The sequence below is a fragment of the Hyperolius riggenbachi genome, chromosome 6, assembly GCF_040937935.1.
Source record: "Hyperolius riggenbachi isolate aHypRig1 chromosome 6, aHypRig1.pri, whole genome shotgun sequence".
NCBI lineage: Eukaryota > Metazoa > Chordata > Amphibia > Anura > Hyperoliidae > Hyperolius > Hyperolius riggenbachi.
In genome coordinates this window covers 337,914,035-337,928,836 of record NC_090651.1, presented here as the reverse complement: position 1 = coordinate 337,928,836, position 14,802 = coordinate 337,914,035, and the positions used below count along the sequence as shown (strand labels likewise).

Sequence of the window (14,802 nt, the reverse complement as noted above, 5' to 3'; positions counted from 1 at the left end):
AACTTGAAAGGTGAAACCGCTGTCAGTTACAGAAAATGCACATACAGTAAGAATGGACTGCACAATGAGGAAATGACTCCTGAAAATGTGTAACAAAGCCTCTCTTTTTTCTGACCTGCCAAGTTTTTTGCATGCTGCTGAACTAGTTTTATGTGTTTATATTTCCATGACCATAACACAAAAAAACAAGGGTGGTACATTATTACCCCAGCAGCCATCGAGGCTTGTTTTACTGCACTCCAAACTAGTGAAGATTAAAGCATCAATAATGTTATCTTTTTGGTGGCTTCTTGGTGTACTCCTGACTCTAGCCAAATTTGGTAAGTAGTCTAGAAATATTTAAGAAGTCTACTGTGCATGCCACAGTGGGTGAAAGCAACTTGTATCAACAGGGTAGTCCGAAACTGAAAGGATCATTTTCGTGGATGTTAATGACTTTTCTTAGGTTTACCAACGCCAGTTGTCTGATGGTTGTGCTGACTTTTTGGTTCTAGTATTGTGTAAAATGAATTATGCAGCTGGAAGAGTCAGATTAGACTAAGAATCCCTGATCTGTCAAGCATATGTCCTCACCTTACCATTGTATTAACCATACCTCCTCTTGGGCGTACATGTGAAAGAAGTATTTGGTGATTTGGGTGTCGAAATATTCTAATAGTTAAAATAACAGTAACATTGGCTTCCGAAACCTATACCTCACACTTACCCTGCATTTATACAAAAGAGGCGTGAGGGAAAATAGGCACACAATAACAGTAATAGAATATCGGTAAATTTACCAATATTGTACTATCCACCATGGTAGAATTTCAGCAATAGTTCTGGTATTCTACTATGTCCCTCTGTACCTTAAGGAGGAACTGTAACCAATCAAATAGATCATCAGAGGGTCTGTATGACTGATATTGTATTAAAACCCCGCCCATAGTGTGATGTCAGGGACCTAGCTCCTGACAGTTTCCTGTATGTGAGCCTTGTTGCATTGTGGGAAATAACTGATGTTTCTAACTGCCAATCAACCAGTATCTCCCTCAGTGCATATGTATAGCTATAAAAAACAACCTTTTAGCCTGTGGCATTGTTAGGGGGTGTGGTTATAGATTATTTTAGTTGGTGCTGTCTGTTTTTTTTCATATCTGCCAGTAGTAAAGGTGATTACGTGAAGGTGGATCAAACAATATCAACCAATTACATGGAAAATATCTATCATTACTTGATCTCTCTTCTATTTTTTAACTTATCACTTTGCAATGTATTGATTTATTTTTTCCCGTTTTTGCTTCCTCTTTAAAGGGAAGATCCACGGTAGTTACTAAAAAAATAAAAACACTAATTCACTTACCTGGGGCTTCCTCCAGCCCGTGGCAAGCAGGACGTGCCCTCGCCGCCGCTCCGCAGGCTCCCGGTCTTCTCCAGTGGCGCACCCAACCTGGCCAGGCCGGCTGCCAGATCCGGCTCTTCTGCGCTCCAAAGTGCGTCTCAATTGGGTGCGCTGACGTCATCGGACGTCCTCTGGGCTGTACTGCGCAGGCGCAGTAGTTTTGCGCCTGCGCAGTACAGCCTGGAGGACATCTGATGACGTGAGCGCGCCCGTGTGAGGCGCACTTTGGTTTGGCAGAAGAGTCCGACCTGGCAGCCGGCCTGGCCAGGTCGGGTGCGCCACCGGAGAAGACCGGGAGCCTGCGGAGCGGTGGCGAGGGCACGTCCTGCCTGCCACGGGCTGGAGGAAGCCCCAGGTAAGTGGATTTTTTTTTTTTATCACCGTGAACCTTCCCTTTAATTCTCACACAAATCCTCTCATACCTATACCTAACAAAAACCCTCCACTGTTGTCTATCAAGAACCCTTGTCTATCGATGCGTAACAAGAACCCTCCCCAGTCTATGTCTAACACTAACAATCCCTCGCACCTATTTTGCAGTGGAGTTTGGCACTATTGACCCCACTATGCCCGCTGCATTGCCTGCACAATTCTGCCACACTGCAGCAGAACTCTGCCCTTGCTATTTTTCTCCTGCAGAGTTTTGCCTCTATTTTTCAGGCCATCCCCATGCCCAAATTTTTGTGTACATCTGGCATGTTTATAGGTGCCTATGGCACTCCCCAACTTTCACAGCACCACTTGCACCCAATTTGTCAATTTTACTTATCCTTCCCTATCTACACCTAACACTAACCTCGACCCTTCCTGTGCAGGGGTGCCTCGTACACCAGGCCTAACCAACTGGTCACCTGGGACGCCATGGGGGGAAGGGTGCTGCTGCGGGTTGGGGGGGACTGTGCCCCCCCACAGGTGGTGAACTGGCCGTGGCATCTAATAGACACCGTGTCAGTTCACTCCCTGCAGCTCACCTCAGCCTGTGGAGCCTTCCGGAAGGCAGAGCAGGGCTACAGGAAGATGGCGTCTGAAGCCCTGCTCTGGAGACTATTTGTGTCTCCAGTACAGGGCTTCGGGTGCCATCTTCCCGTAGCCCTACTCTGCCAGTGTCAGCGTGGGACTTTCCCAGTTGGAATCCCAGGAGCTGCACGCCTGGAGAGAAGAATTCTGCAGGTGAGTAAATTATTTATTTGTTTAAAGTTTGCATGATTTTCTGGTGAAACACTGCCCACAGGATGCAAAACTAAGTTCTGTACTGCACTCGACCACTAGAAGTGTGCTATGGGTGGGTAAGGAGTCATGAAGTACAAAAGAGAAAAGGTCCCCCCATACATAGCAGCACCACTCAAGGTATACTCTCAATATCAAAATGTTTATTAATTAGTAGTAACATGAATTGAACACACATATAAAAACAATTAAAATGTTCAGAGATAAATATTCAATAATCAATGTTCAATATTACCATAATCCACCTATGAATCCAGCAACACGCTGTGCATGCAATGTCACTGCGTGTGCTGGAACCCGGGTTCAGAATAAAGTGCAATAGTGTGAAACAATCAGTGCATAACATACAATAAAACAATAGGTTAAATGGCCATATATCTTAATAGATGCTGGTGGTGGCTAACAGGGAGGCAATAGAAGTGAATACAAGCATACATCACCCAGGTAAGTGGACCCGGAACACCCGGAGGGGAGTGTGGCATCTCAATATTGCCAGGGTGGACGGATCCACCGGTTCCATGGGTGTCACCCCGCTTTCTCAAGAAGAAACTTTGCCCACAAGACGATTATTTTCTGGTGAAAGATTGCCACATTACAATTATTTTCTGGTGAAAGATTGCCACATTACGAATATTCTCTAGTGAAACATTGCTGCATTACGATTATTTTCTGGTGAAAGACTGCTGCATTACGATTATTTTCTGGTGAAAGACTGCTGCATTACGATTATTTTCTGGTGAAACACTGCCCACATTACGATTATTTTCTGGTGAAATGCTGCCCATTATTTTCTAGTGAAACACTGCTGCATAACGATTATTTTCTAGTGAAACATTGCTGCGTTACGATTATTTACATGGGGGCACTATGGGGGTGGGGGGGTCAGGTTTACTTGCCTGGAGTGACAAAATGGCTAGAGGCGCCCCTGCTTACACTAACCCCTACCTAAGCCTGACGCCAAGCAAATTAAATTGAGGGCCATGCTGCATCCATTTGCCGAACCCCAGGCGCCTTATTACTTACCCCCCACTGCTGCCTCTGCTGGTATCCAGAGCTCAATTATATGAAAGCCAAACTCCAGGCACCACTTCCAAACTGCATGCACTTCAATAAGATTTTGGAAGCACGTGTTTTGCTGATCACCAGGGCACTGTGGTTAACAAAGTAATTGTGGTGCTCTGTACAGAGTGGTGGAGCCCAATCACAATTGTAGTGCATGCTGCAGTTGGCCATCATTTGGTTGAGTTAAATGAATGGGAGTCCATGCAAATAACATGACAATCACAGTGCTATGTGATTTGCTTATATTACAAAGAAACAGAACTCCGGCACTATGCAGTTTAATTCATAAGGTGAAGACAGCATACAAGTGACATAGCTGCAGCATGTAACCAATTCCAAAGTCCAAACGAATGCTGGTTGCCTCTTATCTGTAGAAGTGTTATGCAATGCTGTGCTGGGATCGAGCGGAGGGGCAGTAGGTGCCAGTGGTGAGCAACCTTATGACCATTTTGCGGAGGGATTCCTAGCTTCTTCCGAGGCTTGTGCACATGTGCATGTGAGTGAGCAGCCATTAAGAGTGTCTCGTAGGAGGTGCACTTCCGTTGAACCCACAAAGACTCACCTCTCTAACGCGACCATTGGTGGAGGACTATGAGCAATGGAGCTACGTCAGCATAGTGAGATGAGGAAGGCTTGTCTTGCTCAAAATATTCTACTGGGCAGCTGCTGTCCAATGAATTAAGGACGTGAACACAGGGGCAAATATCAGGCGCAGACCACACCAGTAGGCATGGCCACAGCTGGGGATTCCCTGTGTAACACCGCATGAGTGCTTAGCACTGCTGTCAGTAAGCAATAAACAAATATTGTTTGCAAGAGAAAATGGTCTACAAGCAAGGTGGTCATAGCGGGGATCAGGGTAAGGTACAATGGAAAAGGTAACACCACGGTGTGGGATAGTGAGCGTGTAAGTGAGGAAGTGTCAAAAAAAAGGAAAGAAATAGAAAAAAGAGAAAAGGGAAGAAAAAAATTCTCTGTAATGAGAAGTGAGGTGGAAACACCTTAGCCCAATGGAGAAGGAGCTATGTGGGGGGGATCGTAGGTCAGAGAAAGAGATAGGGCATGCAAGAGTATGCAGTTATTGCCCCATAACTGGAGATGCCCAACAAATGTGGGGAGAAGGGCTGTTTCTTGGGCAGTGCGGGCAGGGCGACCGCCCTTGGCACCGGCAAGCAGAAGTAGGGGGGCGCAGGCAGAAGGACATAACCAATAGGGAGCTGGTGACGCGTGGTGCAGTCAAATGGAAGAAGAAAGATTACCGGCATGATCATCTTCCTTGACTCCTCCTGGGCATCCTGTGGCTGCCTGCATCCGACATCAAGTCATCATCACGTCACCAACATGTGATGACACCTGACGTCCTGTAGCGGTACTGTAGGCTGTCGCGGCGCCCATGGAGGAGTCGGCTTTCTGGCTCTCTTCTCCTGTTGGTTTTCCTGGTCTCTGCTTCCTCCTGGATGAGCGGCTGGTCACTAGTAAGTAGGCAGATCTACTTGTGACCTGTGGCTGTGTGACTGTCCCTAAAGAGTAAGGGTTCGCTAGTCCACAGGGGTGGGGGGTGCACAATTTTTACACCCTCGCCTTGGGTGTCGTTCAGCCTAGAAACTGCCCTGGTGGGGAGGAAGATGGTATAGGATCATTGACGCAGCTTGATAAACAGCAAGAGTCAGAGCTCCATAAAAGGAGGCAAATGGATAATATTAGAGGCAATATATATAAGAGGAAAGAGGCACAAGGGCGTAAATAGGGATAGGCAGAGCTACATTTAATGAAATGGTGGGGGAGTACCAGGAACAGGCTGAAATCCCCAAAAATTGTACAGGTAGGTAAGATGCATTAAAAATTGTTTAATTAGGAGATAAGAGCAAGTAATAAGAGCAAGTAAAGTCAGCCGAGTCCCATAGGAGAACATACAAAGGTATTAAGGATCTGGGTAACATGCCAGATTGATGTGCAAATAATGTGGCAAACAGTGCTAATTTAGGGATGGTCAGAATATCAATTTCCGATTCAGCGGTAAATCCGCATTCCGCCATTGCCAATTACCGATTCCGCTTTCCGCTACCAATTTCCGCATTCCAATGCGGAATTTCCGCCGAAAATCGCGGAAATTCCACCCGACTTTAACATCGATTTTCTCAAAAACTATAAGGTATTTTTGAAAACTTTTTTTTGCATCTTGTTCACAAGATTCAGTTTAATAAACCCTGAAAATGGTGTTTCTAGGACTTTAGCGGTTATTTGCTATTAACCGCTAAAGTCGGCTGATTTTTACTGTAATGTAAAATGCAGAAAATAGGCAGATGCAGATTTTCTGCATTTTACATTACAGTAAAAATCCGCCGACTTTAGCAGTTAAAAGTAAAGCCCCCTTACGTTCTAGAAACACCAAATTTTCAGCGTTTATTAAACTGAATCTTGTGAACAAGATGCAAAAAAAGTTTTCAAAAAGACCACATAGTTTTTGAGAAAATCGATGTTAAAGTCAGGTGGAATTTCCACGATTTCCGGCGGAAATTTCTGCGATTTCCGGCGGAAATCCGCCTACCACACTTGCATTACCGATTTCCGTATTCCGATGCGGAAATGCAATTTCCAATCGGAATTTCGGAAATTGCATTTCCGCGGAATCTGAATGAGCATCCCTAAGTGCTATGTTATTTGATTTTTGAAAAAACTTCCCAAGGCTTTTTTTTTTCGTTCCACATCAGGAAACACAACCTTGCCAGTTGTCAATCAATTACTCCCCTGAAAACAGCAGTAAAATGTCCATTCAACAATATTGAAAAGCAGCACATCAGGATTGTGATTTTCAGTGTGGAATGGCCCTTAGTAACCCCTGCTGCTGCCTATGCCACTAGCCAGAGTTTAGCTATATGATAGCAGAACCCCAGTGGCCAATTAGCCCAGGGCACTGCTTACTCTCCCACACTGCTACCTCCACCAGTATCTGGAGTAAGGATACATGTGTTCTGCGTACCACTTACTGACCTCCGCCACCAATATCCAGTGTCGTCCCAAGGATCAAACAAGTGGGCGGGCCGACTGGGTAAAATCATTTACCGCCCGGCTGGCTGTGTTACCGGCTGTCATCACCGCGTGGCCAGTGTAATGACAGACGCCCTGCCTGTCATTACACTGGCCACGCGGTGATGACAGCCGGTAACGCAGCCAGCCGGGCGGTAATCCTGCTCTTCAGGATTCCGGATATCCGGGTAACCCGGACATCCAAACTTTTTTACGCTATCTGATTTGGCAAGTGCCACGTGCCAAGTGTCACGTGACACGTGCCAAGTGCCACGTGACACGTGACATGTGCCAAGTGCCTAGTGCCAAGTGCCACGTGACACGTGCTAAGTGCCAATTGCAACGTGCCACGTCTGGCATGCTCCTGGCACACATTACACCTGCTGCTTTGCCCTGCTCCTGCTGCCTGTGCTGCTCACACCGCCAGGCCAGGGTGCCACAGGGCACTGATACCACCTATATAGTATTTAACCCTGCGTAATTTTTTGGAGGTGTCTTGGCTGAAAACTGTCATGTCCCAGTTGTGTGGTTGGACTTTTGACACAATGTGGGCTGCACGACCGGTGTCTGGAACCTAGGCCTAATGTTAATTGACAGCCATTCGGGATATCCCAAATACTAGGGTCGGATATCGCAAACAGCAAAAAACAGCACTGCTCACGAATCTGCACAGCTCTGCGCACAAGATCTCGTGCTTCCTGGTGAGCTCGTGCAGTCATTGGCTCAGTGGTAGTTAGAGGCGGGACCACTGCCTGAGGCTAAGCTGACAATCTGCAGAGGATCACATATAGCAGATGATTCTTCAACACCTGCAGCAGCATAGACGGGAGGAGGAGGAAGAGTCGTGTGGGGAAGAGGAGTCAGATGATGAGGAAGGTGTTGTTTTGGAGGTGGAGGATGAGGCGGAAGAACAACCACAGCAGGTGTCGCAGGGGGCTTGTGCTGCTCAACATTCCCATGGTATTGTTCATGGCTGGGGGGAGGAGGAGAACTTAGCTGACATCACTGAGGAAGAACAAGAGGAGATTGATAGTATGTCTGCATCCGACTTTGTGCAAATGGAATCTTTCATGCTGTCCAGCCTGTTGAGAGACCCCCGTATAAAAAAAACTCAAGGGGAATGAGCTGTACTGGGTGGTCACGCACGCTACTAGACCCTCGGCACAAAGTGACGGAGATGTTTCCAAATTACCAGAAGGCAGAAAGGATGCAGCACTTGCAGAACAAACTGGCAACTATGCTTTACAATGCGTTTAAGGGTGATGTCATAGCACAACAGAATAAAGGTTCCACTGCCAGTAATCCTCCTCCCATGTCCACGCAGGAAAGGACAGGACGCTCCAGCGATCTCATGGTGATGTCGGACATGCGGACATTCTTTAGTCCAACACCTCGCATTAGCGCTTCCGGATCCACCCTCCACCAATGGCTCGACCGGCAGGTAGCCGACTACCTAGCCTTAAGTGTGGATGTAGACACTGTGAGCAGTGTTGAACCCTTGGACTTTTGGGTGCGCAGGCTTGACCTGTGGCCAGAGCTGTCGCAATTTGCCATCCAACTTCTGTCTTGCCCTGCCTCAAGCGTCATGTCAGAAAGGACATCCAGCACAGGTGGAGGCATTGTCACTGAGAAGAGAAGTCACCTAAGTCACAAAAGTGTTCAGTACCTCACCTTTATCAAAATGAATGAGGCATGAATCCCGGAGGGCTACTGCCCGCCCGAAGACTAAGTCAGTACCCGCAGATGCAGTATCTCTGCCTGCACGCCATGTAACTGCCTGCCCCATGACTAAGTCGCTGCCCACCCAGCATCTCTGCCTGCAGGCCGCTTGACTGCCTTCTCCGCCACCACCATCAGGGTCCAGGACTCCAGGTGGATTCCCGAATTTTTAGCTAGCACCGGCCGCTATAATAATTTTTCTGGTGCGTGTACATGCCTGCCTGATTTTTCTGGCTGCACTGCAGCTGCAACAACAAAACAAAAGGCATGTACATGTGTCAATTTACCTTCGTGATCATTACCTTGCTGCAGTGAAGGGGCTTGCATATCACAATGAAGCAATGACTGATGGCTATATGAGTGTCTTGGGGGGTGGCACACCAAAGATAATAAGGTCGTTGCTTCATTGTGGACAGACTAAATTTGATCAGCTGGACAGTCACTGTTGTTCTGTCATTGAGCAACCTCAGCCTGGCGACCATATGGGCTTGAAAACCGCTATCGCCTGCACTCTCGTTATGGTGCCCACCAGTCCAGCACGGCCGTCACAACACAAACAGCTGTTTGCGGTGCGTTACACAGTGAGTTTGGTCTGTCAGTGTGAAGCAGTACTCTAATTACACTCCCTGATTGATGTATACACATGCAAGATGTTTTAAAGCACTTTAGGCCTCCAATTTAGCATGCAATGTGATTTCTGCCCTTAAAATGCTGCTTTGCGTCAAATCCACTGGACTTTTGGCGTGTATCCCACTGCCCAATGCAAAAACTCAGATGTTAGACCCCTTGAAACATCTTTGCCATCACTTTTGTGGCCAGCATAAATGTTTCTAGCTTTCAAAGTTCGCCTCCCCATTGAAGTCTATTGCGGTTCGCAAAAGTTTGCATGTTTGCAAAGGTTGCGGAGGTTCGGGCCATCTCTAATACTGATCAGCTCACGTACTGCATGGGAGCCTTTTCTTAACCTGAGAGAGGGTTTTTTTATTAGCACCTCTAGAGTCTAGCGCAGGCATGGGTAAACTTGGCCCTCCAGCTGTTAAGGAACTTCAAGTCCCACAATGCATTTGCCTTTATGAATCATGACTGTGCCTGTAAGACTCCTGCAATGCATTGTGGGACTTGTAGTTCCTTAAAGTGTAACTGTTGGGCATAAAATTAGAAATCAATTCTTTATTTTTATCTGGTAAACACGTAATAAGGATGCTAATCAGGCAATCCAAAAGTTAAAATCTCTATTACTATTCTTGTTTATAAATGATCATTCCCCAATTTACCTGACTCTTATTCGGTACGTTGCCGCACAAAGGAAGTTGCAGGGCATGCTGGGTTGTCCTTTTTTGCTTCTGTACATTAGTTAAGTCTGGGGGAAATAAAGAAGCAAAAAAAAAAGACAACCCAGCATGCCCTGCAACTTCCTTTGTGCAGCAACGTACCAAATAAGAGTCAGGTAAACTGGGGAATGATCATTTATAAACAAAAATAGTAATAGAGATTTTAACTTTTGGATTGCCTGGTTAGCATCCGTATTACTTGTTTACCAGATAAAAATAAAGAATTGATTTTTTATTTTATGCCCGACAGTTACACTTTAACAGCTGGAGGGCTAAGTTTGCCTATGCCTGGTCTAGCGTCTAGACCATCTCTTTGCAAGACCTAAAAAAAGAGTCTATCTGATTTATTTTACCTATTTAATGATAGATAGGAGTAACTCAATTTTGCAGTTTTTGACAGCAGCTCATATATATTGATGTTTGCTATTTCAGATATACTTGGGGGCAAATCAGATTTAACATAACTGCATGCTCAATTGAATTGGAGCCAAACTTTAGATACAATTTTATATTTTAGTTGTGCTTCTGAAAAAAAAAACATCTGTTTATTGAATTGGTTGACAAGGAGAGAGATTAAATTTGTAGGGGGTTGACAGAATATTCCAGGAGTATGGGGGGCATCTATTGGGGAATCAAAGATAATTTCTGCTGCTGTTTCCTCTCTTTCTTTCTCTCTCCCTTTGTTATGTATCTCTTGTTGTGTCTCTGTCCCTTCACTTAGTAAGAGTCATGAATCTGCATTCTTTTCCATTCTCAACCTATCCCCAGATTGACACATTTTTGTTTGTTAATTCTTTTGTGGAGAAAAGTGCAATCTATTGCTAAGCTACAAGTATTATTTCAGATTCATCAGTAATTCCACAGAGGTTTGCGCAGGCCCTGGTAGACAGATGTGTCAAACTATCAACATACCTCCTAAAGAGGAACATGCCCTCGTCACACCTCCAGGCATGCCTCAGTCATGCATACCACTAAGAATTCATAAACAAAAGATGTTTTATAATTCAATTCCAACTGATCCTTTTTATTGCCATTAGTTTCCCATCATATTAACATTTGAAAACAAGAAATACAGTGGTGTGAAAAACTATTTGCCCCCTCCTGATTTCTTATTCTTTTGCATGTTTGTCACACTTAAATGTTTCTGCTCATCAAAAACCGTTAACTATTAGTCAAAGAAGACATAATTGAACACAAAATGCAGTTTTAAATGATGGTTTTTATTATTTAGTGAGAAAAAAACCTCCAAATCTACATGGCCCTGTGTGAAAAAGTGATTGCCCCCCTTGTTAAAAAATAACTTAACTGTGGTTTATCACCCCTGAGTTCAATTTCTGTAGTCATCCCCAGGCCTGATTACTGCCACACCTGTTTCAATCAAGAAATCACTTAAATAGGAGCTATCTGACACAGAGAAGTAGACCAAAAGCACCTCAAAAGCTAGACATCATGCCAAGATCCAAAGAAATTCAGGAACAAATGAGAACAAAAGTACTGTAATTGAGATCTATCAGTCTGGTAAAGGTTATAAAGCCATTTATAAAGCTTTGGGACTCCAGCAAACCACAGTGAGAGCCATTATCCACAAATGGCAAAACATGGAACAGTGATGAACCTTCCCAGGAGTGGCTGGCTGACCAATATTACCCCAAGAGCGCAGAGAAAACTCATCCGAGAGGCCACAAAAGACCCCAGGACAACATCTAAAGAACTGCAGGCCTAACTTGCCTCAATTAAGGTCAGTGTTCACGACTCCACCATAAGAAAGAGACTGGGCAAAAACCGCCTGCATGGCAGATATACAAGGCGCAAACCACTTTTAAGCAAAAAGAACATTAAGGCTCGTCTCAATTTTGCTAAAAAACATCTCAATGATTGCCAAGACTTTTGGGAAAATACCTTATGGACCGACGAGACAAAAGTTGAACTTTTTGGAAGGTGCGTGTCCCGTTACATCTGGCGTAGAAGTAACACAGCATTTCAGCAAAAGAACATCATACCAACAGTAAAATATGGTGGTGGTAGTGTGATGGTCTGGGGTTGTTTTGCTGCTTCAGGACCTGGAAGGCTTGCTGTGATAGATGGAACCATGAATTCTACTGTCTACCAAAAAATCCTGAAGGAGAATGTCCGGCCATCTGTTTGTCAACTCAAGCTGAAGCGATCTTGGGTGCTGAAGCAGGACAATGACCCAAAACACACCAGCAAATTCACCTCTGAATGGCTGAAGAAAAACAAAATTAAGACTTTGGAGTGGCCTAGTCAAAGTCCTGACCTGAATCCTATTGAGATGTTGTGGCATGACCTTAAAAAGGCGGTTCATGATAGAAAACCCTCAAATAAAGCTGAATTACAACAATTCTGCAAAGACGAGTGGGCCAAAATTCCTCTAGAGCGCTGTAAAAGACTCGTTGCAAGTTATCGCAAACGCTTGATTGTAGTTATTGCTGCTAAGGGTGGTCCAACCAGTTATTAGGTTCAGGGGGCAATTTCTTTTTCACACAGCTCCATGTAGGTTTTGAGTTTTTTTTCTCACTAAATAATAAAAATCCTCATTTAAAACTGCATTTTGTGTTCAATTATGTTATCTTTGACTAATAGTTAACGGTTTTTGATGAGCAGAAACATTTAAGTGTGACAAACATGCAAAAGAATAAGAAATCAGGAAGGGGGCAAATAGTTTTTCACACCACTGTATATCAATTTGAAGGGATGGGAATGACATTTAATATCAATATTTATATAATTATTATTTTTTTTTATTATTATTATTTAGTATTTATATAGCACCGACATATTACACAGTGCTGTACAGTGTATATATTTACCTTGTCACTAACTGTCCCTCAAAGGAGCTCACAATCTAATCCCTACCATTGCCATATGTCTATATTATGTAGTGTACTGTGGTCTAGGGCCAATTTTTAGGGAGAGCCAATTAACTTATCCGTATGTTTTTGGGAGGAAACCGGAGTGCCCAGAGGAAACCCACGCAGACACGGAGAGAACATACAAACTCTTTGCAGATAGCGCCCTGGCTGGGATTCGAACCAGGGACCCAGCGCTGCAAAGCGAGAGCGCTAACCACTACGCCACCGTGCTGCATCAACATTAATATTTAATATCAATTATACACATTTTTTCAATAGAAAAAGACATATGTTTTCCTTGATCTGTACATGAGTCCTAAAAGAGGGATAACTAAAGGAATATAAATAAATATAAATAGAGAAATAAAGGTAAATCCACAGAAAAGGACCGGCACCACACAAAGTACTTATAGCTCTTTAAAGTTTTATTGATGCAAGCATGACAGCAACAACAGACCGCAGTTTCAGCTTCTCATAGCCTTTATCAAGTTGCCAAATGATCATACACCTCAAAGTGCAAATACACACATATATATATCACAGTGACACGCCCATCCTAGGGCCCAATGACCAATCAGAAAGGCTGGAATATGGAGGACCTGATAGGAGACTGATCAGCAAAAGCTCGGTATACAGAGGCGCCAGAGTAGAGTAAAACGTTTTAAAAACCGTTTAAAAGCAGAGGGGGATGTTAGGGTGGACTTACCTCCCTCTTACAAAAAAGAAAACTCACTCGAGTCTCGATAAAACAGTATTGACAAATAATTTATTCAACTCCACAAATGCAACGCGTTTCGCGGGCGTGACCCCGCTTCTTCAGGCAAAAATGGGAGCACAACTCAGTGGGTCAAGCAGTAGGTTTGAGCGCTCAAACCTGTGAGCGCTCCACTGCATACCTGTTCTGTGAACCCACCACTGCATACCTGTTCTGTGAACCCACCACTGCATACCTGTTCTGTGAACCCACCACTGCATACCTGTACTGTGAACCCACCACTGCATACCTGTTCTGTGAACCCACCACTGCATACCTGTACTGTGAACCCACCACTGCATACCTGTTCAGTGAACCCACCACTGCATATCTGTTCAGTGAACCTGCCACTGCATACCTGTTCAGTGAACCTGCCACTGCATACCTGTTCTGTGAACCCACCACTGCATACCTGTTCTGTGAAACCACCACTGCATACCTGTTCTGTGAACCCACCACTGCATACCTGTTCTGTGAACCCACCACTGCATACCTGTACTGTGAACCCACCACTGCATACCTGTTCAGTGAACCCACCACTGCATACCTGTTCAGTGAACCTGCCACTGCATACCTGTTCAGTGAACCTGCCACTGCATACCTGTTCTGTGAACCCACCACTGCATACTTGTTCTGTGAACCCACTACTGCATACCTGTTCAGTGAACCCACCACTGCATACCTGTTCAGTGAACCTGCCACTGCATACCTGTTCAGTGAACCTGCCACTGCATACCTGTTCAGTGAACCTGCCACTGCATACCTGTTCTGTGAACCCACCACTGCATACTTGTTCTGTGAACCCACTACTGCATACCTGTTCAGTGAACCCACCACTGCATACCTGTTCAGTGAACCTGCCACTGCATACCTGTTCAGTGAACCTGCCACTGCATACCTGTTCAGTGAACCTGCCACTGCATACCTGTTCTGTGAACCCACCACTGCATACTTGTTCAGTGAACCCACCACTGCATACCTGTTCAGTGAACCCACCACTGCATACCTGTTCAGTGAACCCACCACTGCATTCCTGTTCAGTGAACCTGCCACTGCATACCTGTACTGTTCAGTGAACCCGCCACTGTATACCTGTTCTGTTCAGTGAACCCGCCACTGTATACCTGTTCTGTTCAGTGAACCTGCCACTGTATACCTGTTCAGTGAACCTGCCACTGCATACCTGTTCTGTTCAGTGAACCCGCCACTGTATACCTGTTCTGTTCAGTGAACCCGCCACTGCATACCTGTTCTTTTCAGTGAACCCACCGCATCAGTGCGCATACCTGTGCAGTTAAGTGAACCCACCTACCTACGTGAGTGCACGCAGTGTGATATACCACTCCGTGCATACCCGATATGGACAAGGTCGATACGATAATAAGGTCGTTGCCTCATTGTGGTCAGACCAAATTTGATCAGCTGGACAGT

At 45.1% G+C, this 14,802-nt stretch overlaps 1 protein-coding gene across 1 annotated transcript in view; it reads left to right on the top strand.

Annotated features, from left to right (window-relative positions):
- The first annotated feature begins 252 nt into the window (after nt 1-252).
- The window catches only part of LOC137522950 (phospholipase A2 inhibitor and Ly6/PLAUR domain-containing protein-like), a 71,688-nt gene continuing 57,138 nt past the window's right edge, over nt 253-14,802 (top strand). Inside the window, exon 1 of the mRNA XM_068243108.1 lies at nt 253-320. Within this exon, the coding sequence (XP_068099209.1) occupies nt 269-320 (52 nt within the window). The 5' untranslated portion in view covers nt 253-268. The remainder of the gene's footprint in view (nt 321-14,802) is intronic.